The sequence below is a fragment of the Rhipicephalus sanguineus genome, chromosome 1 (assembly GCF_013339695.2).
Source record: "Rhipicephalus sanguineus isolate Rsan-2018 chromosome 1, BIME_Rsan_1.4, whole genome shotgun sequence".
NCBI classification, from domain to species: Eukaryota; Metazoa; Arthropoda; class Arachnida; order Ixodida; family Ixodidae; genus Rhipicephalus; species Rhipicephalus sanguineus.
The window spans coordinates 201,738,189-201,764,359 of NC_051176.1; the positions used below are offsets into that span (position 1 = coordinate 201,738,189).

Sequence of the window (26,171 nt, forward strand, 5' to 3'; positions counted from 1 at the left end):
TGCCATTTTCGTACAAAAGATGCCCATTTGCTTTCTGTACGTTTTTTTTATTGATAATTTGTCTTCTGCTTTTTTCAATTGCCTTCATTTACAGGTTTCTCAACAGTCTTCTGGTCAGTGGCAATGGCAAAATATGTGTTTGTGGGGATGAGACACAAAAGCCATTCCCATTACTTGTTTGGGACCTGGCAAATCGAAAGCTACTTTATGACCTTCGTATTCCACACCATGAATTCATTACTCGCCTTTCAGCCATATCTGGTGATGGACACTACGTCGTCTGCGTTTGCAGGGTTAGTACAGTTTTCAAAAACTTGACTCCTAATTGTTGTTATGTTTTCATGCACATTTAGTAGTTTATAAGCTAGAAGCCACATCAAGACAATTGGAATATCACATGGCTCAGAGATCTCGAAGAAGGGTGATTGCTTGCCTGCTCACAAGAAGTTCAGAATCAAAATCAAGTTTAGTAACATTTAAAAAAACGTACAGTTTAGATGTATGCAGGAGGACATCCTAATGTCAGGGACTGTAATGGGCTCTCATTACAGATGCCACTAAGTACGCTGGCACCATCACATTGCCTCTTGCTTGAAAGCAATAGCTTCTTTTATGGTTATGAGGAGTGCCAGTCATGGAACTGAGGGTGTGTCTTTGTATGTAATGAACTAAAGGCTACTGTATTCAGTGCTTTCAAAATGAAGAGCCAGAGTAGGGGCTGGTTGGTTGTGCATAGTTGACACTTCCGACACGCTGCTCAAACACCAAGAAAAGCTCACAAAAAAACACACGTACACAAGACAAGTGCAAACTAAAAACTGTTTATTTGGTGAAAAATGACAAATATAACAAATAATAAGTTAAATTATAAAGTAAAATTATAAATTATAATAAAATAAACTATAAGCACCACAATTGTATCGCAATCTAGAGACACAAGAGAAAGGGAGATTATCGAGGCCACATCAGTAATGATATGCGTGTTAGTGTGCCATCGATGTTTAAGTGATGATGAAGTGTCATTTTTACAAAGAAATCTAGATAGAAAACACGGACAGGCTTGATGCCGTGACGCGGATGGCCCTTCTCTTATTGTGTGCATTGCACTTGTGTCTTTCTTTCTCTCACCTAACAGTTGTTAGTTCGTTCTCATCTTGTGTACCTCGTGTGTTTCTTTGCGCATCTTTCTTGGTGTTCGAACAGTGCGTTGCAAGTGTCAACTAAGTGTCAGCTTTCAGAACATCAAATTTTTGGTCCTGTATTGAAAAACTCTCATTCTTGCCTATTTAAAGCATGCGTTGAGTTTTGCTTTACGACTTTGAAATTTTGGCCCATATTTTTTTAGTTGTCCAGACGAAGTTGAATGTGGTGCAGTAATCACATTTCATAAAAGAAGGAAAACAAAAGAATTTGCTGAAAGGCATACTTCAGTGACTCCTCCAGCTCTGGAGTTATTTACTTTGACAGCAGACACCACCATTTTCTCAAGAGTTCCTTGTTTGCAATGCATGCATCATCTTCATCTGCTATAGTATGCTACCTAGCACTATGTATAGAGGCCACCATTTTCAGAGTCTGCATGACACACAAAACTTCATGCAAATTGAGTTTGGCAGCGTAGTGGTTAGAGCATGTGGCTCACAGATGGGCAAAATTTTCTTCTCTTTCTTTTTCCTTTTTTTTTTTTAATATGGTGAAGGTAAAGCTGAGAATGACTGTTATGGCATGATTTTGACAGTGGAATTAAAACAACAAGTTTCAAACGCTTAATTACCATCAAGGTAAAATATGTGGCCACAAGATGCAGCAAACCTGTTGGCTAGCACACCTAGATGCTTGTTTTTGCTTTCACATGCTGCTTCATGTAGCTTAACAGGCTAGATTGATTTCTGTTCAGGATATTCTGTTGCCATTGTACGTTCCAAAAGGTTATTGGCAGCCTGGATGTAGACAAATATATTTTCATTTGTCACGTTTTTTTTTACTTGCAAACAGGATTTCTACAGTGTGAGTAGGCAGATCAGCTGCAGGTGACGTGTACCATATTTGTACAATTATAACCTGCACTTTTTTCGCTAAACGTAGCCCTCAAATTTATGTGTGCATTACACTTGGGCTCAAGAGCATAATTGGCATCAAGTTATTTTTTTCAGTTTTCATAACGTAAAATTACCTGCATGTTACACCTGGGGACACGCTAGAATTGTGCAAATACGATAATAGGTCAGCTGAGTGATAGGTCACTCCTTGTTAACTATTTTTCAAGGTGTTTTCCAAGCAGTGTAACACATCTTGAGTGAGTACATTAACATTAAATATTAATGCAAACTCCAAAACCTGCAGCCATATGAACATGATAACTTAAAGAATTTTTAAACATCAGTTTAAGATGTATTGCTTGGATAAGTGCGTGGTTGTGTAAAATGTTTTACCATTGAGGGCTATGATCACATAGCCTGCTGGTTGTTATATTCCAGTTATAGTGTATATAAAAATTACTTTATTTATTTATTTATTTACTTACTTACTTACTTATTTAGCCTCAAGGTAAAAAAAAACATTACAGAGAGGAGTGGTAACAGATATAAAAATTGAGTACAAGAGGTACGATCACCCCTGCTTATACAATCTTAGCCTTAAAAAGATAACACAATGAATCAAGTAATAAAATGGCAATAATACACAACACATGTAATTTCAAGAACCAAAAGAGAGAAGAAAAAATGCAGCAGGTTACAGCAAGTATAATATATTCAGCAAATGTGGAGTCATAAGAGCAGTTGAAGCGTGCATCAACAATTCACCATCTTTAATTTCAGGTGTTCGTGCGGGAAGACAATTCCACTCTTTCAGTGTACATGGTATATATGAGTTTAAGAATGCATGAGTTCTGCATGAGGGATTCCAACTTCGTGAACATGGTCTAGTCTGTCAGAAACATATTGGGCTAGAGAGATTAGTTTGTTGCACAAGTGTAGATGGTAGTATAGCTTATAAAAAAGGACTAAATGGTGTATTTTACATTGGGATGCGAGAGACAGGAGGTTAAGATCAGACTTCATAGCTGTTACATTGGTGGTGTAGGAGCCCTATAAAAACAATTGGTAGCCAATATTACGGTATGTATATACTGTAACTTGCAAGCACAAGGGTAAAAGAAGAGAAGAACAATGTGCAATTGCTCTATGGGCACATTCATGAATTGTTTTCATGAACATCATCTTCCATCTTGTAAATAAACACAACTAACCATCACAGTTATGGTGGAGGTGGTGGGAAAACCCTTACCACTTGGTTCTGGGGGGAGGCAACACTGTACGCTAGCAATAGAAGCACAACAGTATGCTCTTTGGTGCAACCATCAACTCACGGGCCTTGGACCGCTATCGCAAGCAGTGATCTGGGACAGACACCAAGCAGCAAGAGATAGTCTCAGACGGAGATGACCAGTAATGGCGCTGCCAGTTTTGCCCAGTACCAACAGGAGCCACGTAACTACACAGAAAGACCTGCACCAGCCAACAGCATGGAGAAATGGCTCAAGCGATTACTCATCATCTTTTTGATTCCGCACTAGCTAACATTGTATCATGAAGCAATTCAACTTACCTGTTCTCTTTGTAGGTAACCTTTCCATTTTGGTCAGCATTGTATGAGTAATGAAAGTCACGTTTCTAACGTCATTCATAATGCCTTTGGCCCAGAGGTTGTTACAAAATAATAAATAAGATAATAATAATAACAATCACCATCAGCGGATGAGCCAACCTAATGGCTGGAATGCTGCTACCCAGTTATCCAACGTTGAACTGTTTCTTGATTTTGCATTTCACTGTATTGGTTTGGTACCAAACCATGAGCACACGTTGGCAACTTAGGAATGCTTTGTGGAAAAAATTAAAAAGTAGTGCTTTGTAGATGAATGAGAAACGCACAAAACACTTTGTTGTAAATGGCTCAAGTTCCTGGCGAGACATGCAGAACATACATTGAAGATGTATTAAAGTTGCGCAAGTCCGTGGACGCCAATGTGATGGACAAGGTGGGCTATATCCTTACTGGTATCACCCAGGATGTTTATCACTCCTTTACTAGGAAGGAAAGTCTGGATTGCAAATCAGCATTTTCACAGCTGTAGTTTGTGCTGACATCAGCGTCGGTGTTATGCCAATTTTTGACCCTGTGCTCCCACAGAAACTTATATCTATGCCAAAGTAATTGGTGGTGGTAGTTGTGATGTTGCAACAGGTGGGGTTAACCTGGCCTACAGGCTGCCAATTGTTCTGCCTGAGCATCTCCTGAATTGTAGGAGTCTGTCACCACGTGTTCAACAGCCTCGCGTCTCGCAGGAAGGCCATCAAAATTAGTTGCGCGCGCCTACTCGTTGCCGCGAGCCCTTCAGGAAAAATGACATCTTCAAACATCCAATGCCTATGACAACCCCTTTGCAAGCTGCGGACTATTGCTGCTCTTTCCCTATCAAACTGCGAGCAAAGCCAGATAAAATTAAGTAATTGGTCTCGGCACCATGCTAATTTAGTGTCATGACAATGCTTAACATGTGGTTACTTATGCAAGCTGTTCTTTTAGCAAGTCTGAGTGAAACTCCACAGCAACAGAACAAAAGTGCCTCACAGTCATTTACACTGTTCACAAGTTTCATCCGTATGTCTACGACCATCGCTTTGTGGTTGTTACCGACCATCACATTCTTTGCCGGTTGGTTAAAAAGGTCCTCCTGGCCACGTAGTACGACAAGCCTTGCATTTACAAAAGTTTTACTTTGCAGTATATCGCAAGAAGGTAAAGCTTCATGCTGACGCTGATGCCTGTCATGTGTTTCCCTACCAACAACTGAGTGAGATGCTGTCAACTTCGATTAATATCATGCCACCATTGACTCTCCATTTCCTGATTTCTTCACTTCCCAAACAGCACATCATAGTGACCATAGTCTAGGTCCTCTATTGTCCTCCACTAATGAGCATGCAAGTGAAAGCTGTTTTGTGCTGTGCACAATCTGCGTTGCTAGAAAAAATTATTCTGCCCCAAGAGCCCAACTCCTTCTCATCATTCCACAGTCCTTATGCTCCTCATGCACAGCAACACAATCTGTGGCCACATGGGCTTAGTGAGAACACTCGAGCGCATCCAGGAGCAGTTCTACTAGCTGAGGATGCATCACAACACAGAAAAACGTGTTGCATGTTGCGAGCAATGCCAGTGACATGAACGTCCGTCGACTATGTCACCCAAATTTCTCCATCCTCTACTGCCTTCCGAGTCTCCTTTTGATATTGTTGGCGTTAATCGTAGTGGTGTTATTTTTGTTATCAAGCCACACCACATTCCACACAGTTGTCTGCCTCGACCACCTCATGTGCCACACAGAAACTGCTTCAATACTTGCTGCAAAGGCCTTGCATGCATGGTTTGCAGTTTATGCTTCGCTTTGTAAATTCAGTGCCATTGTCCTCCACACATCGTTATCAGTGATCAGGGCTGTCAATTTGTTGTGGACATCATTGAGATCTTCTGCCTGGTTACCTGCAGTTTCATCATGCCACTACATATCAATCACCATGCAATTGTCTCATTGAACATGTGAACAGGATTCTCGCAAATATGCTCTCAGCCTTTGTTAATTCTCAACGCAAAAAACTAGGATGAAGTCTTACCCTCAATCACTTACACTACAATAGCACGAGACATGAAACAACTGAATACCCTCCATTTTAGCTTCCCTACACTCGCTCCCCTTGTAGCTGTCTTGATGCTATTCTTCCTTTTCCACTGGACATGGACACCTTTTTTGCTGAGAAACTATCTCGCATGGAAAAGACCTATCTTATCACCCACCTCTATATTCTGGCATCTTCACAAAGTTCAAAGACATGCTACAATGCCTGTAATCATGTTCGTTGCACTAAATATGACCTGATGTAGTTGTGGATGCAGCTCCACAAGCACAATTTGTGCCAGAAGTTCTTGGCCTGACACTCCAGCCCATTTGTCATTCTTGAGTGCCTCAGTGATGTTACATATGCAATCTCATGTGTCACATATACTGATTCCCACACGAACAGGACACAGTTGACTTCTTAGAGCATCAATCCTTTGACTGAATTACTAGTGGGCATCGTACGTGAAAGAAGTAGTGAAGCGGCCTAGTGTAAGTGGGTGAAGAGGAGAACAAGAGTGGACTGCCCTGCAAGTGGCTCCATGAATGGACCTTTCCTAAAAGTCGCGCGCACCACCATGTGTCCGTGTAGTGCATCACGGGAAAAAAGAGTGCCGAACTCCATCGTCTGTTGACAGCCGCGCATTCAGGCTTGTCGTAACATACATGGTTCGTCGCTTGACACGTCGTGTCCGGACACCATCATGCGGTTATCACCCGTTGTTATATCGTGGTGGTCATAGTAGGCTACAGAGTAAACCACATTGTGCCTGGCAAGGCATGTCATGCGATGCAACTGAAGTTAGCAGCAACAATGTAAATAATCACTTTGCCAACAGCTCACGCGCCTTTCACTGTGTGGTGCGAGTATGTAGCTGCGGAAAACCGCTTGCTCGTACCTTTGCGAATGGCGGGCTCATAATCCGAAGAAATCGCTGCTAATATGGGAAAAGATTCACACACGGACAATCCTCCCAACCGTACAGAGCTCTGTAATGTGCGCGTTTTTGATAGTCTATGTTTTCTGTAAACCTTCATTGTCGAACTTTGGCTATATGTATTGCACTGTATCAATTTTTTTTTTTAAGTATACAAGACACATTATTACTTTGTAAATTGTATCGCAGTTGCCTAATCAGAATGCACTAAATGGAATCCACTAATGGTGGTTATACGTTCCCGCAGCCTTTCTTGGCCATGTGTATATGTCTCTGCGAGATGTGTTGGGCTGCACCCCCAGTTTTGATTAACGCATTAACATAAGTAACATATATGTCATGCCTTTCTGCACAAAATGCAGTACCTACATAATGGTCCTCATTTTCCTGGATACATGGCCACCAAAAGCAGAGTTTGAGTATCGGTCATCAGTGATCTAGTTTTGATTACGATTCCGGGCAACTCCTTCCATCTGTGCATTGATTACTTCTCGCCATTATAAGATGCTACCACATCCTGCACGCAACACTGGCACAATGTTATTAAAGAAATTGCAAGGGTGTGTGCTCGCACGTCATCTTCGTCTTTCACTTCTCACTCTCATTTATTGCTGTTTAAACATCACACGGAGTACAAGTATGGCTCTGCGAAGCTTTTGATTTATTACTCCATACATTTCATAATTACTTTGCAGGTGTGATATCTCAGCAAGTGCCATGACTCCTTTGTTTTAAAGGGTCCCTAAATATTGCTAAAACGGCTGCTTGGGCGAGTTGGTTCATGATCAAGATAGATTTACCAGCGCAAAAAAGACAGGACATTTAGGAAGGACACACACACATAGCGCTGCACTCACAACTGATTTATTACTTCGAACGCAGGGCCTTTTTGTAGGCACGCGTCGAAGCAACAGAAAGATAACATCGAGAAAAGAAACGGTGGGAACCACGTGACACTGCTTGCCGAAAAGACAATCTACCGACGGTAACCGCGCAGTCGAAAAATTGTTACGCTACAAAGTACGCCCCCGATATGAAAGAAGTGACACTATAATTGATCTTAAAACCAACCGGCAAGCCCGAAAAGCCAAGGCAGCCACACAAGAAAGATAAAAAAAGGTATAAAACGTTAAAAACTAAAATGAAATATAAGAAATGTGTAGAGCACATGGTAAAAACTATTGTGTAAAGGACAGGGTAAAAACTATTAAAAGGGTAAGCGCCGTAGGTACCTGACTTCCTTATTTGAGAGGGAAATGGAAGGCCTGCTGACACATTTGTCACCCAGCCTCTCGATTTCGGCTGCCTCTAAAATCTCTCTAACAATTTGCTCGCTATGCCTGGCTAAGACAGTGCAACCCTCAAAAAGCGGGGAGCAGCCGCAGTCTCGGCAGTGCATGGCTAAATGACTGCAGGCGACCGCTGACAGGTTCTGCTGGTGCTCTCTGAGACGGACATTGAGGCACTATGTTGGACAAACGGGCAGGTGCCTCAATGTCCGTCTCAGAGAGCACCAGCAGAACCTGTCAGCGGTCGCCTGCAGTCATTTAGCCATGCACTGCCGAGACTGCGGCTGCTCCCCGCTTTTTGAGGGTTGCACTGTCTTAGCCAGGCATAGCGAGCAAATTGTTAGAGAGATTTTAGAGGCAGCCGAAATTGAGAGGCTGGGTGACAAATGTGTCAGCAGGCCTTCCATTTCCCTCTCAAATAAGGAAGTCAGGTACCTACGGCGCTTACCCTTTTAATAGTTTTTACCCTGTCCTTTACACAATAGTTTTTACCATGTGCTCTACACATTTCTTATATTTCATTTTAGTTTTTAACGTTTTATACCTTTTTTTATCTTTCTTGTGTGGCTGCCTTGGCTTTTCGGGCTTGCCGGTTGGTTTTAAGATCAATTATAGTGTCACTTCTTTCATATCGGGGGCGTACTTTGTAGCGTAACAATTTTTCGACTGCGCGGTTACCGTCGGTAGATTGTCTTTTCGGCAAGCAGTGTCACGTGGTTCCCACCGTTTCTTTTCTCGATGTTATCTTTCTGTTGCTTCGACGCGTGCCTACAAAAAGGCCCTGCGTTCGAAGTAATAAATCAGTAGTGAGTGCAGCGCTATGTGTGTGTGTCCTTCCCAAATGTCCTGTCTTTTTTGCGCTGGTAAATCTATCTTGGTCCCTAAATATGCCTGGAGAATGCAGTTGAGAAATTTTCAGTCACCATTCTGTGAGGCCAGTATTGCTACCCATGAAGCCAGGCATGGGACAACCAAACGTGCCATTTCAGGCTACAGAATTTTCAAAGCTGACAAAGTATTGTGCGCAGAGGGTTGCCAAAGTGTAAACTACCCTCCCTGTCCTTGCCGGTTTATCTGCCACACCCATTCCCTCTTCATCTTCTCCTTTTTCTGGAAATAATGGAATAAAATGTGTGCATGCTTCGTGTTGCTATCACAACCTGGAACACAGACTGCCAGTGATCAGTGATATAATTGTTCCAGTGATCACATGGCACAATTATATATTCAAAACTCGTGAGCGCATGCTCAAAACTACCTGAGCATACAGTCGCAACAATGTTGGATGGAGGGCGGCGTGCTATTCTCTCACGCGCGCACACTCTTTTTTCCCACAGTGCCTTGCACGCGCGCCTGGGGCTAGTATGGCACTGCGGTCTATGCAAAGGTCCATTGCATTGGTTCATTGCATTGGTCCATTGCAAAGGTTGCAAGGTCCATTGCAAAGGTCCATGTCATCTTTCACGAGCCATCATCTTTCAAACTGACACAAGCCATGACTATTTACAAGTGTATTTACACTGAAGTGCACAGTATCAAACAAGATGGAGGACATCACGCACACCGGATAGGCCAGTCCTCTTTGTCATCTTCTACAGGAAGAATGTCTAAGTCTTGGATTGCGCTAGCTACGTAGCAATATTGTAAATAAATGTGACAGTATTCTAGTAAACTTAATTAGTTGCCCACATTGCTGTTACCAGCACAAAGTTGCATGGATTACCAACAGGGACTTATGCAAAGCCAAAGCAAATGTACAGTTTTGCATGCTTGTGAATGTGGAATTTTTAATGCGGTATACTGTACATTGCAGGAGCTGAGTGACAGTGCACCAAATTTCATCATTGTCTATGACCTGCAAAGTGGGACGTTGTTCAAGAAATGGAAGCCTGAACGAAACAGTTGCAGCATTGCTATTTCCGCTCAAGGTGGCTGTGTTGTCAATGGCCTTGACAATTGTTTTGTCCTTGTGTGGGACCTTGCTACAGGAGCAAGAAGGTAATGCCATGTTGTCCAGCAGTGTGAAACATATCTTTTGTGTGTGTGTTTTTTTTCTCCTTTTCAGCTTTTTCTTGCTGTCTGTGCTGTACTTCAAAGATGTCAATGTCTCAAGGGTATATTAAGCTGGCTATTAGAAAATATACCAGCATTTTTCTTAGTTGCAGATATCAATTGTGAAGTAACACTGTAATCTGCAGGCCCTGCTAGCTTTGATTCCGCTAGGTTTATGTAATCTACCTGTACCAAGTGAAGGAGTTGCTAGAATGCTGTGCTCACCTCTTGTTTTAGCCAATGCAATGTAGTGCCTTTTGCAATCTGCTGTGCATTTCAAAGAGTGAAGGAAAAGTGTAAGTTTGTTTCATGATTATTCTTAATCTGACCAACTGGACCAAATAAGTAGTACTACTTACTGGCAACTAATGGTAATACCAGATGTGCAAAAAGCAGCTCGGTAGAGGACATAGTAGGTGGGCATAAGCGTCATGGAAACTTTATCATATCTGCTGTGTCTATTTAGCTATGTAGGAGGCAGGTCTATGCAGTCTATTGCTGGCCAGCAAGGTATGATGGGGTACTGATGTTTCAAAATGTGCACTTCATTAAAAATACGCTGTCAGCTTACAGTGTCAAAAACAATATTTCTAACTGATAACATAGTAAATATTGTTTTTTTTTCCCCCCATTCAAAGCTCCAGCCAGTGTTTATACACATCTCTCTCTACTTTTTAGTTCTTGCACAAAAGGGACAGTGCTGTTCATGGGCATCAGCAGGATATTGTCATGGGGGGTGCAAACCTGTGTTGCATAGCGGTGCGGCAGGGGTGAGAGTGCCCCTTTTACACCCCCCTCTTGCTGACGCCCATGGTGCTGTTCGTTGTTTTTAGGCCCCATACAACTATGAAGCCAACCATACCAGTTGAACCTACAGTTTGAGCCCAGTTACCACCACTTATATGGTGCATATCCTCAAAGAGAGCTTATGTGAAGAACAAGCAGAAGGCCTGCATTGTGCCTACTTGAGATTTCTTGTCAAGAAACTTTATTGATGCATTTTTTTCTGCCTTTGAACTCAAGCTGCACCATGTAATCGTGTACTGCTGTGGACTGGTTCATAGTGGTGCAGGCTAAACAAATCGGACCTATAGTAATTGCTGGAAAACATTATTTAAGTGAACTCTGTTAGCAGCTTCAACAAGCTCCTGAAAGTTCATTGTAGACCTTGGTTAAAGAAATAATGTGTGTACCACTTGCTATTTTCTACAATCAGCAGCAGTAGCAATGGTAGCAACACAATTGAGAACATCAGGATTGTCATTTTATGTTAAACTCTGTAAGTGATGACAGGTACATGCAACTCAGTAAGTGACAGATGCATGCACGTTAGTTTGTGAAGCATAATTAAATCAGCGTAATTGCAAAGACTAATAGTGAATGCTGCATTAACATTATCCTAATCTCAAGATGATGGTAAAATAGAGATTTTTTTTTTTTTTTTACTAGCTATGCAGCTTCTACATGGCCAGATAGTTAGCCACTACAATCACTACGACAAAACCTAGACAAGTTGGTTCCTTCCACCTGCCCCCAGCACTGATGTTACTGGGGTGAACTGTCATCACGTGGAAAATGCAAATTGGTGCAAATTTTCTCTTGAAAGTTATCAGTAATTGAAACAAAAAAAGCTGTGGCATTTATTAATGTTGCTATATGGTGTAGTTCTTCAAGCTGGAAGCCAGCAAGCACTACCTCATGGGTGGTGATCCACCCTGGACATTCTTAGCAAACTCTGCCAAATAAATTCTTGATGAGGCTAATGAAGAAGGCTAAACCTGGATATTGGGACCAGTAATAAACACTTCTCTCTTGCTTACAAGAAAACACTTTGTTTGACATTTGGTTATCAAGTTAAATAATTTTATCGAGGCAGCTTCACTAAAAGCTGCTTTGAAATTTTAGCTTCCTTAACGAAAGTGGTCATACTGCTGCAGCCTTGCTTGTTTCTAGGTCAGAAGAACTTGATATCGCCAAGCTTCTCAGTGAGATGTAGGGCAGGCAACAAGCCCTCAAGAAGCCTTACGAGCTCTGGAGTGCTAATCGATCTGTAGTTGAGAATCAGTAGTAGATTGCTTCTACACAACAATATTTGCTTTGCATGTTAACCATATTCACTTAAAATTGAATATCAAAAGACAGGTTTGGCAAAATTCTTTTCCAGATTTTTTCGCTTGAACTCCAAGAACTGAAACCTAAGGTTAGGCTGCTTTTGAAGCAGTGTTTCTTTTGTTAGCTTGAATTTCCTTTCATTTAAGCTTTCTGAGCATCCCTGTTAAATTTGAACTTATATGATATTATTGTTGCATCCTCTTGTCCCTCTCTCACTATTATGCAGGTACACATTAAAAGGTCACAATGCTCCCGTAGATCAAATTCGGCTTGATGAATCAGGCTTCAAGTCACTTACTTACAACTCGGATGGAATCGATAGAAGTGTTCGTGTCTGGGACGTCATGAAAGGCAAGTTTTTTTTACATCACTGATGATATCTTATCACTGTGTGCAGACATGTATCCCAATAAACCTCAATGTAATGCAGTTACAGGACTAATGCTTTATTACAGGAAAATTTGAGAAAAAGAAATGTCAGGTGTTATAAAAATATTCTGCTGTGTCAGACCGATTTTCCACCCCCCCACCACGGTGGCCTAGTGGTTATGGCGCTCGAGTGCTGACCCGAAGGTCGCGGGATTGAATCCCGGCCGCAGCGGCTGCATTTTCAATGGAGGCGAAAATGTTTGAGGCCCGTGTACTTAGATTTAGGTGCACGTTAAAGAACCCCACGTGGTCGAAATTTCCGGAGCCTTCCATTACGGCGTCCCTCCTAATCATATTGTGGTTTTGGGACGTTAAACCCCACATATAAAAATAAAAAGATTTTCCACCCATAACAGTTTGCAAATAGTGTACTGCTTTTACAAGTGTGCACCATTAGCATACTATTCAGTTACCTTGCAACTTGTAAGGTTGACAACAACTGAAATTATTTTTATGAACCCAGGGAACTACTTAAAAGCAGTACATAAAGGAGTGAATTTTTTCTTGTGGCTATATTCTTCACGTACTGTCTTGACACTTGTGCCCTACAAATTTTATCCATGTGCACTAGTGGTCTCATAACTCTCATTTACATTTAGTGAAATGTATGTATGCATGTATTCAGACATTCAGAAGTATGTATTGAGCATGTATTCAGACTTTCAGAAGTTCACTTCCTACAAGGCTTGTAAGAATGAAACAGTTGAAATTATTTGCTTAGCTGGCTTCAGTGATAAGCTACGACATGTTGCTCTTAATATCCCCTTGCAGTTTACAGGCGTCACTAACAAAATTATCTATGCTATCCATGACTACAACAGAAGACACTATAACAAAATTAACAAAGAACCTGAGACATTTCTTTCTTGCACTTTTTTTATGCTTATTTTCTGCTTGGTTAGTTAATGAAAACTGGCTTCTGTTTAAAGAAAAGCTCTGTGCATTAGCGGAGAAGGATGTGCCACTAATCAGAATGTGACAGACAGAAGCCCTGGTCCACCAAGTACCTTCGAAGGCTATAAAATAATAATAAAAAGAAGACGTACATGCTCGCCCACGGCATGGGATAGATATAACCTATTTTTGAAAGCTTATTGTTCAGCTGTAAGTGAGGCTGTAGACCAATACTACTTGTGTGGATCTTCCTTAAAAACACCCAAAAATTTTGGCAGGCAATGTCATCCATAATCATGGCTCGCACCACATTTAATTAAATGGTAAGAACCAAGTGCTGCTTACTGAGAAGGAGTGTCCACTCATCTTTTTGCATTCTTTTCATCCACGTCGACAACAGAAGACCATTCGCACATGGCACAAGCACTGACCTACAGTGTGTTTTTTTTAGACAGTACAGATTTTTTATAAAAATTATATGACAGTCACGCTGCAGTCGTTTTCGCACACATACTCTACGTCGAGGCGGAAATACTTTGCCCCAACTAAAATGACATTGATGAGACCAATTAATAAAAACTCGTTAATTAACTTAATAATTTGACTTGAGGGCAGTTGTTTATATTTGAAAGTTGTAGTACGTGCCAATTTATGGCATACCTATATTTTTTAGAAATCGCAAATGTTGCACGTCATTCGAGATATTCACCATCGAATTTGAAGGGTGAAATCGAAACTAATCGCACTCAACATGCAGAAAACACTGCTTCACTGTTACGTAAGACCGGAACTACACGTGACAACCGGAACTACACAGAACTACACGTGAACCAGTGTTGTTGCTTCTGTACACCTATCCGTTTATACTCTAATGGGGGGGTTCTCAAGCTTTCTGGCCTTGAAGAGCCCTAGCGGCTTCTTCAGAGTGCCGCACAACCCCTACCTTCTTATTCTTCTTCCTTTTTTATTTTATTTTTTTAACCACGGCAGTGGCATAGCCCCCCCCCCCTTCCGCCAAATTTTTTCTGCCATGGGATAAAGGGCACAAAATGACACTCAACCACACTTACCTGCCCCCCCCCCCCCTCGCCGTTGATGTGGAACCCTACCCCCCTCCTTTTCGCACCGCTCCGCAAGTTGTGTAAAGAACCCACCAACCATACACTGTATACTTTAGGCACTGAGCACCATAAGCAATGCAGATGAAGCACCGAAAGGACAAAAGCCCATTTTATGTCTTGCAAAATAAAAAAGAAGGCATGCCAGTGGAGCTGCGAAATGGCCATACCGATACACTAGTCGTAGTAAGGCTGAGCCTAAATGCTCGTGTAGCCCACAGCAGGCACGAAGCAATGCCTCTTGCGCATATCAAAGCGCTCGTTGCACGTTTTAATTACAACACTGACATATAGTGCAGTGGCAAATCAGCGTGTATGAAAACTGCGACATGTGATAGCCGGCGTGCCATGAGCCATGAATAAAGTGCCGAGGTGCCTGTTGATGTCGTTTGAACGGGTTTGGACACCTAGTATCATCTTCTGTATCTCGGCTTGCAGAATTACCAAATTGATTCCCACACGTGTTACGAAGTGCGCTCTAGAGCATGAATTACCAGCGTGCTCTGTGACTGAGGGGGCCAGACATCGTGCAAGTTTCGTGGCGCGCACTAGATGAGTCTTTATTGCTGTTGCAACTTGGGTCTGTCACTGCCCGCAGACACCCGATGTACGGATGCGACATGCGATGGCTTTGTTAAGTGCAAAATGCAATGGAATATTTCTTGTCTAAGTAAATAATGGGGGTAAAATGGGGGTAAAACAGGAGTGAGTCGCATTCGTCCTTATCGCTCGCGCAACCCTAAAATGTCTTCCACGGAACCCAGTTTGAGAACCCATGAACCCTCTAATGAACGAACAGTAAGACGTTTACGAATTAAGTAAAACTGCACAGCGGTATATGCACCGTTGTGCAGAGGCTTCTCATTGGCATTCTTGTAACTAGATGGTGACCCTATAGGTAGTCGGCAAGCAGAGCAGCAACTTCCATTATTTATACAAAAGTGCAAGCAATCACTGACAGCCCAGCGTGTAAAGAGTTCTCATGTTAAGCAGCTAAGGCAACTCCAATAAATTGTTTCGGAATGAGAATATTATGCTTTGAGCAAGAAAGTCAAAATTTTGAGGCACAACAGACATTTCATTCAAATGAAACAAAATTGGTCAGAGTCAATTGGAGTTAAGAAAATTTCAAGTTATCATTTTTGTGCATACATGTTTGCTGCTACAATATATATAGATTGATAATGAGAAATTTTCATATGTATTAAAGTATCTTAAGATACAAATAGAAAATACAGTATCGGATACAATAATTGCGGTAGTATCTTGTATCTGTATCTCAAATACTGCTTGCCTGGGTATCTCGTATCGTATCATGATACCATTGGCAAGTATCTTTCCCCAGTCCTGCTGGAAAGTCGCTTAACCTAAGAGTACTGTACCTACTCGAATCTAACACTGCTTTGAATCTGATGCAGAACCAATTTTCGAGAGTTCAAAATAAAAATGCACCTGACGCTGTAAAACTGAAGAACCTGCTGTTCTCCACAAAGCTGGGGATAATCAGTACAGTCGAACGTGGAGAACAGAAGTCTGATGTCGCCGCTGCGTGCAGCATCCCAAGAAGCACACTTAGTGTGATATTGAAAAACAAGGCCGACATTAGGGCCCAGGCAGAGTACACGCTTCCGGCGCCTGACGAGTATGCACAGCTGCGTAGAAGATTTTGAGGCGATATTTACATCTATACTGTATTTTCTCGCGCATAACCCACCCCTGGATATTACACTGCATCCCCAACTGCAAACTACAGAAAAATACAAAATTAACCCCTTAAGTACCGAATAAATTACGAAAAATTGTTCAAAAATTGCCAAATTTTTTAATGACATGAAATGCTTGTTCAAAACAGAAAAATACTTGCGAAAACATTTTACAACAGATAAAAATGCTTTGTTCGTCATATTTCGCACCGGCATGTAATACCCAGGCCCGTAGCCAGGAATTTATTCGGAGGGGGGTGGGGGAGCACTTGCTGAAGGCCTTGAAAAACACCTGTTTCTTTATTTTCGGTAAAACACCCCCCTTCATCAGAATTCTGGGGGGGGGGGTACCCGGGCCAAGCCCCCACTGCTGCGGGACCCCATACCTGGGGCATTTGATCAGCATTCCAAAAGAAATTTCTGCTACTACAGAGAGTATGGGTTCCATTTGACTTCCCGTGGAAAAAATGTACTATTCTAGTTCAATACAGACTAGATGAGGCTACCATCCTTGTGGTAGCTTTCAAAGCACAACACTGCACCATGTTCGTTTATAACGCGCGGGAAATGCAAGGTGCGCCTTTTGCCGTTTAGTGTGCAGACTCTCATTCAATAAAAGTGCCAATCACTGAACCCATGCTGCCATCTATGTTTTAAATAGGAAAGCACCATTAGATGAGCTGGGCTCGTCAAAAGCCTCTTGAAATATTGCTGAAGAGCCATGACGAGCACAGGTCGTCATAAGCACTTAAGAGGTTAAAAAAATATTCCGCTTATTGCCGTGAAGGCATATTTCTTGAAGGCGTATTTCGTGAAGCAGTGTCGTGAAGCCATTTTGCGCACTGAAATTTGCATTGAAAATTTAATAATTTCATTAAAAGCTGGATATTGAATTATTCTATATATTGAACTAATCCCTGTTTTTCTGCAAGTTCAATATGAGCGGGTTCAACTGTAGTTGGACACACTGGCACAGTCAACGCATTCGGCCACTGCTAGCACACTTCTGCGTGCCCGGTGTCGAGATGACTCTTGCTCCATTCGCATGCTTATCACGCCAATTACGCAACCCACAATGAATTGCGTGGAGAAGCGGCTGCAAAAAAAAGGGTGGGGGGGGGGGGGGGGGTAGCTGTGTCGTTGAGCAGACGGTGACAATTGGCTGTTCAAAGCAGTACATGGGTCAAGAATCATTCTGCACGTGCTCTGAAGAGAGCAGCCAGCAGTTGCAAACTATAGGCGAGACGGCATTTCAGTGGGCGCGTCGAAGCATGACATGATGCAGACAACACTCACCCACACTTGTCAAACTATAAACCTGCCTTTAGGGTCTTATTTTTTATTCTTACTTAAGTAATAGTTTACGCAGACAATAACCACACTAGGCATAAGGGAGTGTATATCTCGTCAACATAGATTTACCACTACTTCTATGTAAAACATTTTTATTTCTGGATAGAAAGCTTTTAAACTACATTTATTTTGTTAAATACTTCAGTGGAATATGTGCATTTTATGCTGAAGAAAGTTATCGACGCTGTTTGCCCATTTAGTAAATATAACTTGACCGGTGAACTAGCAACACATCGGCCCGTATTAATTATAATTGCTTTCATTTTTCCACAATACTAAGAGACAGTGACATTATAGCCAATTCTTTTGACTTGTAGGAGAGTGCTTGGCCGTGTTCACACCTGACTTGGCCGTGACCTGCTGTGAACTGACCCTGGATGGAAAGGCAGTGGTGATGGGCTTGGAAGGATATGATCGTGTCTTCTGTCATCTGCTGCATGAAGGCGAAGGAGACCAGAGCCCATCACAGTCTCGTCCTGCATCAAACACTTATGGCAACGCTAGCAACTGTGGCAAAGTTTTTGATGTCAGCCAACAGGGCTGAGCTGCTGTTCAGCCACTGCCTCTGTTACCAACCCGTGAAAGTGGTATGGTGGCTCAGCTGGTGCTAGCCAGAGTGAGAGAGAAGAAAAATGGCTCATTCAGTGCAGCTTCTTGTTCTGTCTAGCACCAGCTAGCATTTTTTCTCATGTCCCCTGAGCTACAGGTCAAGCAGAATCCTTAAGTTGGCTTTTTGCAAGCTAACCCTGCCTATACACATGCATCACACACACTTGCATAGGCTGTAAGCAGTGAGAGTACAGAAAGGGCAAAGCTGGAGATATCAGTGGTCATGAAAAATCTTTAGCAAGTATTCATATATTACGAAAGATGTGTTTACCTTAATACGAAAACCATTTGTGCATCGATTCAGCCAGCTTTGAAGCAATTCAACTGCATGTAACTGCAGCATTCTTTGTCACAAAGCAGTTGAGGCTATTGAAGGTTTGAGAGTAAAATTGCCTATTTAATTGAATGTGGATCAAAACATACATCTACTGTATTCCCTCAGGCAGTATTAACATTATAAATATAGTACATTAAAGAGGTACAGACATATGCTTATTTTAGGGAGATTGCACATGCAAGTCAAGTATTTTCTTAATTCAGCCTCCACCAGATCATTAAAATGGTATATGTACTATAAATTGACATTTCAGTCTCTAAAAAGTTTGGAACACTGAAACACCAAAACACTATGTCCCCCGCCATGACCTTGTGCACAGCATCAAGGATATGATGAAAAAGTATTGTATTTAATAAATAATAAAATTTGTGGGAGGACGTTTGGTGACTCTGTAAGAAGCATATATATAAACTGTAAAGAGGAAAGGCACGTCAAGTTAGGAGGAGCAGACCAGGATAAAGATAAAGTAAAGAAGGTATCTGCAAGGACAAGCCTCTTGTCTCCAACTTGTCATTATCATGTTACAGCCTACAATCAGTGAGCCTTAAGGGGCATTCACATGAGGGAGAAATCTGCCTCCTTGCTATTACACAGCTACATCACACAGCCATCAGCCCCTCTAAGCTCTCTGTGGGGATGAGGGAGCGTAGTTCGTTTGAGATCTACAAAAGGCCCCCCCTCGCGTGGAAAGAGCAGCACCCAGCCTTCATCTGTGCAACTGCTCGGCAGCAGCACATGATGCTGGTGCTTCTGGGGAGAATGAGGAGGCTCACCAGATATGACATTAAGGATATCTTCACCCATTATCCCAGCAAGGAGTCCTTGGAAGATCCTTATTGAGGACCCGCCCTATGGACTAAGGTCCTGTCAGACGGTGCAAGATATCGCCCACTTCGGCACATGCGCAACTGTCTCTGCAGAAACAACGCACCACCTAGCTTCATTTACGAACTGGACATAGGAGGCATGTGAGCTCTCGCTGACGTGCCGGGCTCAGACTTGTGGTTCTCGCATGTGTTCTACCTACAGACATACATGTCTCAGCAGCAGGTGGTATTCCATCAAGCTCTGGCTGTTTGTGCACATTGGCATCAGAGGCATCTTCAGTACCAGACTGATCATGAAGTTGCTCCAGAACTGACAGCATGGCCAAGTGTAGAGAGGAAAGACACAAAGAATGAGAAGGAGAAGATGAGAAAGATGAAGTAAGGAAGACATTTGCTGGAATTGGCCTCTTGTCTCTGCCTCAAACACACGCATACACACTCTTTGTATAGGATGTGTATTGCATTTATGATAGAATGTTTCAATGTGCTGCAGCATTCTATCAGAATGATGCGCTGTTGTGTTTGCACAGGCGAGGCCGAGGCCTTGCAAACAGGAGTAGACTGGAACGTTAGACATCTTTGTGCCATTACCTCTTTCATTGGGCTCTCACTTCCTTGCTCACTTGCAGTCGCACTGACATCTGTATTCAGAGCCAGCTTTAGGGGTAGGTGACCCCCGTGAATGCCCAGGACACCATCGATAGAGGGATGTCACTGCACACATCTGTAATTTTTCTTTAGATTTCTGATTTACCGTAGTTGAACAGTTGAACACAGTTACCAACATGATGGCGTATGGTCTGTTCTCATTCAGTATTTGAATGCTGTTTTTAGCTGACAAAATTTTCATATTGTGCCCCTACTCACATGTTTGTTAGCAAGATAATGTAGTACCAATAGTAGGTATTAGCGTATTAAAACAAATGAGGTGGGTGCACAACCGCCAGAGTTCACCCAGGGCTGTTCATGGTGTTAGGGCAGCCCTGTTTGTATTATGTCTGCGGCATTGTGACATTGGCTTTCTTAAGTTTTGCCACAAAGCAGTTAAGCTCACCAAATTTTTAATGAGGTATTTGGAGGATTGGGGAATCTCACATTATGTTTGGTGCATGGTTCAGAATATTGATAAAGGTACTTTCTCATGCTGGAATTTGTACAACAAAATTTCACATCATAGCTGTGGAAGTACAGTACATAGAAGCATCAAACCTTGTTCAATGAAAGTGTACTATCATGCACTTGTCCCCAGCAGACCTCTGCTTGCTGTGTTACAGTATTTAGTTTCTCCTTCATTACTTTCTTTTGGGATTTTTTGTCACATAGCCTTGTAATGAATGCAGCAGTTAGAATTTCCTCAACACTGGTAGCCAACTTGGAAAATAATGTTTTGGTCACATTTCACACTGGAAAAAATGCCTGCTGTAAGCTGTTCGCTTGGAAGAATGCTTTATATTACTGAAATTGAGACACTTGCCTAGCATTTAACTAATGCAAGTTGGACAAGCAAAGTGCTTATGTGAGCAGAAAGAAAAAAATGTGGAGAAATCTTGGTAACCGTGTGTGTGCGTGCGTGTGTTCTTAGTCCTTTATGTTCACCTACTGATTCTACAGTTTGTTGGAAAGTTGTTTGCTTCCCCATTAATATTGTCGTCTTGTGTGCTGATGGCATTGTAGCTATAAATTCTTTATAGGCTTTACAAGTTTATAGGCTTGGCTACAAGAGGTGCTTAGTTCAACCTCCACCACCAGACACTCACAGGTTTATAAGACAGGTACCGTACTCACGGATTGAAACACAATATCGTTTTTTTTTTTTTAAGTATAATAACTGCTATGAGCAACTACTCGTGATAACTGCATCATGTTACTGAAATCTAGCCACTAAAAGTAATAATGGCTCTGACGTCAGTGTTCGAGTCAAAATTATGCTGGTATGCCACGAACTGTAGGTGCTGGAAATGAAAGTACGTGCATTACTTAGCCTTGAATTTTTGCATTTAAATAAATGAGTACTGTACCAGCAGCTACTTTAGCAGGCATCCAGTTTTCCAGCGGTGTGTTGCTTGGGAGAGGTTTGCATAGACCGCTATGTGTTATGTGTAAAAATGAAAACAAAGCTGCCACAACTCTTTTTCCTATGACCACCAGTTTTTTCTAATAGTACGGGACCACAAAAAATGCTGAAAAAAATGAATTCGTAAAAAAATTATACTATTGCATTTTACTTTGTGAACAGCTGGGTAGGTTATAAACACACTCTTTTCTCAGGCTTGCAACAAAGCATGCCATTACATGCTTGATTTTTTTTTCTTAGCCTTCTTTTGCAGCTGCTACGTGCAGTCTGATGTGCAATGTTAGTGGCAAAGGGTGAAAAAGAACAATTACAAAAACAGCTCGCATAGCTTGGATGAGCCTAAAAAAATTAAGATCTTGATACCGCAATGGGTTTATTCAGTGTTCACTCATTTATGTCACCATTAGGCTTAGCAGTGAAACAGCATGGAAAGACAACAAACTATTTTACCACATGAAATGAAAGTTTCATCATTTACAATGGCAATGTTAAATGACGTGGAATATGCAGAGTTTGTCTGAAAAATTAACTCTTTTCGTACTGCGGCCATAGGGCATCGATAACCCGCTATCGATGGTTTGAATTGCCGCTTTTGAGACATTCCACGCCATTCACGGACACATAGTACCATGCGTCGTGAAGGAGAAGTAGTACAGTTTTCTTCTTTATGTAGTTTGCTTTTTTTTCTTGCATGGCCTTGATTTTTTAACGCACTGCGAAGTTGCACGATCATCTAAGAGGAAAGTGAAACGGCCGCCGCCAGATCCAGCACACGCGCGCTTCGAAAGATTGCCGATATCGGCGGTCCGGCGTGTTTGTGGCTTATTGTATTAATGTAACAAGCAGCATTGAGTCTGAGGACACTGCTTTTTGGTCGGACTTTGGCTCTGAGAGCAATGACGATGCAAACCAGCTCGTAACATTGGTGAGCTTTGCTTTCTGCTTCGGGCCGTCTCAGTTTGTGTTTCAACACCAGCCTGCCAGGATGGAAACTTGTAGAAACTGTAAGAAATTCAAGTGCGACTAGAAAACCAAGCAGAAACAAGAGTTTAATGCAAGACATGCGACATTACGCTATGCTTTACATCGAGGAACTCCTTTGCCACACGACACGCCCAATTGTAGTGTTTATATTAAGATTTTTGTCAGGTAAGTACTGTTCAATGTACAAGTTTTAATTTTTTAGGGATGGTGCCGATTAGATGATGGTACATTTTGTATATCTCATAAGTCCTGTTATATGTTCTTCTCAGAAGATAGAAGCGTGTCTTTGCAAACTCTTTTTAATTTTGTCCTGTGATCCTTAATTTGGCAATTTATATCGTTCGCTTAACATAAATCTCGTTAATGAAACTTGTATGAGTGAAAAGTTTATTCATTCTGCTTTTCATTGATGTATTACATAAAATATTGGGTGCAGTAGTTCCTTCAGCAAAAAAGATCTAGTGTAACCTACAATAAACACCTATTTTCCCTGCAGTACGGAAAGAGCTAAGAAACCATAACAAAGTTTGAATTGCCATTATAAAATAGACCCCTACAAAAGCCATTGCAGTGCCACCATAAAGACCAAATAATAAGAGAAGCAGAAAAAGAAACGGTTGGCTGCCACGAAAGCAGTCAAAAAGAGAAGCAACTGCAGGGGCATTGCCCAGATTTTTTTTTTTTGGGGGGGGGGGGGGGGGGGGGGGTTGTACATTTCAGGCTCCTCAGCCCCAGGCTATGCCTATACGCCTCTGAGCAACCGGTATGCTTTGTTTAATAATTGGCACTTTGCCATGGGCTTTGCTTCTACTTATAGTACCTTTCACCTAAATCAGTAAAATTTTCCTCCTGAGTTATCTTCTGAGATTTTAACGCGTTAGCGTTAGCTCATTTCGCAGAAATTCCGCTGTCGGCATCGGTGACTGCGTTGGTGACGCTGTCGCTTGTGAGCAAAAAATTGTCCATGACCGAAAAATCAAGAAAGATGCAAATAAAATAAACAATAAAAATCTTCGGTCCCATTCAGGATCGAACCTGGGCCATTTGCGTGGCAAGCAGGTGTCCTACCACAAAGCCACTATGTTACTTGCAACTGCTTCGAAAAAAAAAAACACTGCATAAATGCCATGTAGTGGAAGGAGTCTCCTTAACGCATTTTGTTCGGCTGGTGTTACGACGAAAATGAGCCCATTCGGCAATTTGTAAGCGCATTGGCGAGGCCATCAAACTACGCTTTTTGCACGACGCCATGCTTCGAAAAAAGCCGGGATAGTGCACCCATCGCCGCTAAAAATACACACAAACTTGCAAACAGCTCCAAAAATGGACTACTATGTCCATGTAGCAGAAAACATATCAAGCAAACAGCAAACATTAGATAATGTGCTACCATCTGTGAGGCATTGTGAGAAACATGTCTCAACTCTAGCACAGGGAAGTGCTTTAGATCGAAAACCTGTACCATTACTATAGATACATTGTAGCCGCGCATGTGTGTGTCTGTGTGCATGTGTGTGTAACGACACACATTAATAAGTATGCACTTAGTGGTTGAAGTGTGCACTAGTAGACGGATTTCGCTGTCACATTCAACTCTTAAAGGCGAAGCTTAAAGGTCCCCCAATTTTTTTCAGAGGTTATTTTCTGTGTTATTTTCTTCATTTTTTGTGACTGGAAATGTTCCTAACAAATGTAAACCGAAGCATCTTACCATAAAATGAATGCACAGCATTTTAGTTGAAAAGTCGGTATGTCTGTACCTCTTTAAGTAGCTGCCTTTTTGCATATTTTATAGCAGAAAGGAAAACATCATAATACATTTTACAGAGGTATTCAATTAATTTAATGCCAAATCAATGCCAACATGTCACTAAAGCCCCAGTGCAAGTTGATGCAGTGTTACTGTTTATAAAATGCCTTCTGTAGCCACCAATACCACAGAAGCCCATAAATTAAGGTGCCAGTGGTAGCTTGGTTGTTTACCCAAGAGAAGTTATGCACATCCCAGCTTTTGGAATATAGTGCCATGTGTTATGATGTGTGAAGTTGGAATAACATAAGAGATGTTTGTTGCTTGACTTGTAGAACAAATGCAATAGGTTTGAGCTGTGCGATCTATTGAAAGTGGCCTGTGCAGCTGTTCACAGAAGTTTTCAGAGCATAGAAGCAATGACAAGCTCACTTAACATGTGGTCAAAGGACACGTAAGGAATTTAGTGGTTTATACTCGTGAACACGAAATGCACTTTTCTGGATGAGGCTGTGTGCCAGTACTACAAGCAATTATGGAGTTTTAGAAGTAGCACCATCTAGCTGCTTCGTGTACCCAAAAGCTTTTAAATCCTTTGCAGACTTCTTGCATTCTTTTGTATGATTGGCAATAGTGTTCCCTAACTTTGGGTCTCCTATTTTAAAAGCTTCCTTTTTTTTTTTATAAACTCTGTGATCCAAAAACTTGTGTGACCAGCTGTGCCATGTATGTGAATGCACTTTGTAACAGGCAGGGCACATAAACAGGACCAGTATTCACAGGACTTCAGTCACGTAACTGTGATTCTTTTCTGGCTGGCATTTGGGCAGCGGCAACTCACAATAGCCACCTGCATGATAAACAGCCATAATGTGGGCAGTCATCTACAAGCAGCACATATGTGAAAGAAGTTCTGTGAACACAATTCCAGGTCTGTAGCTCACAAAAAATATGCATTGCGTGACTCATTTCAGCATAAAAACAGCCAGAATCTCGCTTTTGTTGTTACCTTAGAGAAGCACACTGGTGCATTGCCGGTGTTTTCCTATTGTAGAAGCATTACTGTGTTCTGTGCAAGTGGCTTTCGTCCTTCAAGCCTTTGCCAACTTTGTGTAATGCCAAACATGCTGCAGCTTCAGTCATCCAAAAAACTGCCCTTAGCGTCTACTACACATATAAACTTTCTATGATGCAAACATTTTGATGCATGGTTAACTGTCCATTGTCTTTTTAAAGACTGCCAATTTTGTCCACTTTTGAAGTGGTGGCAAAGCTCATTGAGAGGTGCTTTTACAGGAGCCCTTGTGCACTTGCATCTGCTACTCAAGGTACTCTCCCAGAAGCAGTCAAGAAGCACATCTACATTATTGACAACTGTGCAGGTCAGCCATTGAAATATTCCTTTCATAGTGCAGCTTATTGTGATCAAGACTCTTGGGGGATAAGCTCTTCAGGAAGACCCAATGCCATGTTTCTCTCTTTTAATGTGCCCCTTTGTAGTAGGCAGAGTGTGAGTGGAGGTGTATGAACTCGAAATGACGTGTTATATAAAGTACAGAAGTCATCTCTTGTATCTGCTTGTATTACAGTAGCACATAAAAAGTGCCCAGCATTTGATTGCATCCAGGCTGAGTAATTGACATACTGAAATTTCTCCACTACATTTTTTTTTTCATCAGAAAAGAAAAGGAAGGTCATCTACCAAATGAAATGCACTTTCTCTATAGAATTAGACGTAGGCAGGCATTATATTGTGACTTTATTTATTATATTGATCTCATAGTTTAGTATCACAACTGAAGATTGACATATTGTGACTTATCATCCTTAAGTTTTGAGACCTCATGTGAATAGCTGTCTCATTGTATAGCTTAAAAAGCAAAAATGCTTCATACGGTAGGTGAAGGCAATCATTTTCTTTATAATCCCACCCTCCCCAGTTGTTTTAAGCCTTGAAATATATATCCAACATATGAGAAACAGCCAAATGAGCCATAAAAGAACACACCCAAGCAAAAATTA

General features: G+C 41.7%; 1 protein-coding gene across 2 annotated transcripts in view; it reads left to right on the top strand.

Moving 5' to 3' along the window:
* The window catches only part of LOC119405500 (NACHT domain- and WD repeat-containing protein 1), a 74,280-nt gene extending 48,717 nt beyond the window's left edge, over positions 1–25,563 (top strand). The window contains exons 12-16 of one of the 2 annotated variants that reach the window (XM_037672336.2): positions 95–293; positions 9,721–9,905; positions 12,298–12,422; positions 17,886–18,155; positions 25,446–25,563. In XM_037672336.2, the coding sequence (XP_037528264.1) occupies positions 95–293; positions 9,721–9,905; positions 12,298–12,422; positions 17,886–18,112 (736 nt within the window). In that variant the 3' untranslated portion in view covers positions 18,113–18,155; positions 25,446–25,563. Of the gene's footprint in view, positions 1–94; positions 294–9,720; positions 9,906–12,297; positions 12,423–17,885 lie in introns of both variants that reach the window. The other variant, XM_049418745.1, reaches the window with a different exon arrangement.
* The last annotated feature ends 608 nt before the right edge of the window (positions 25,564–26,171 follow it).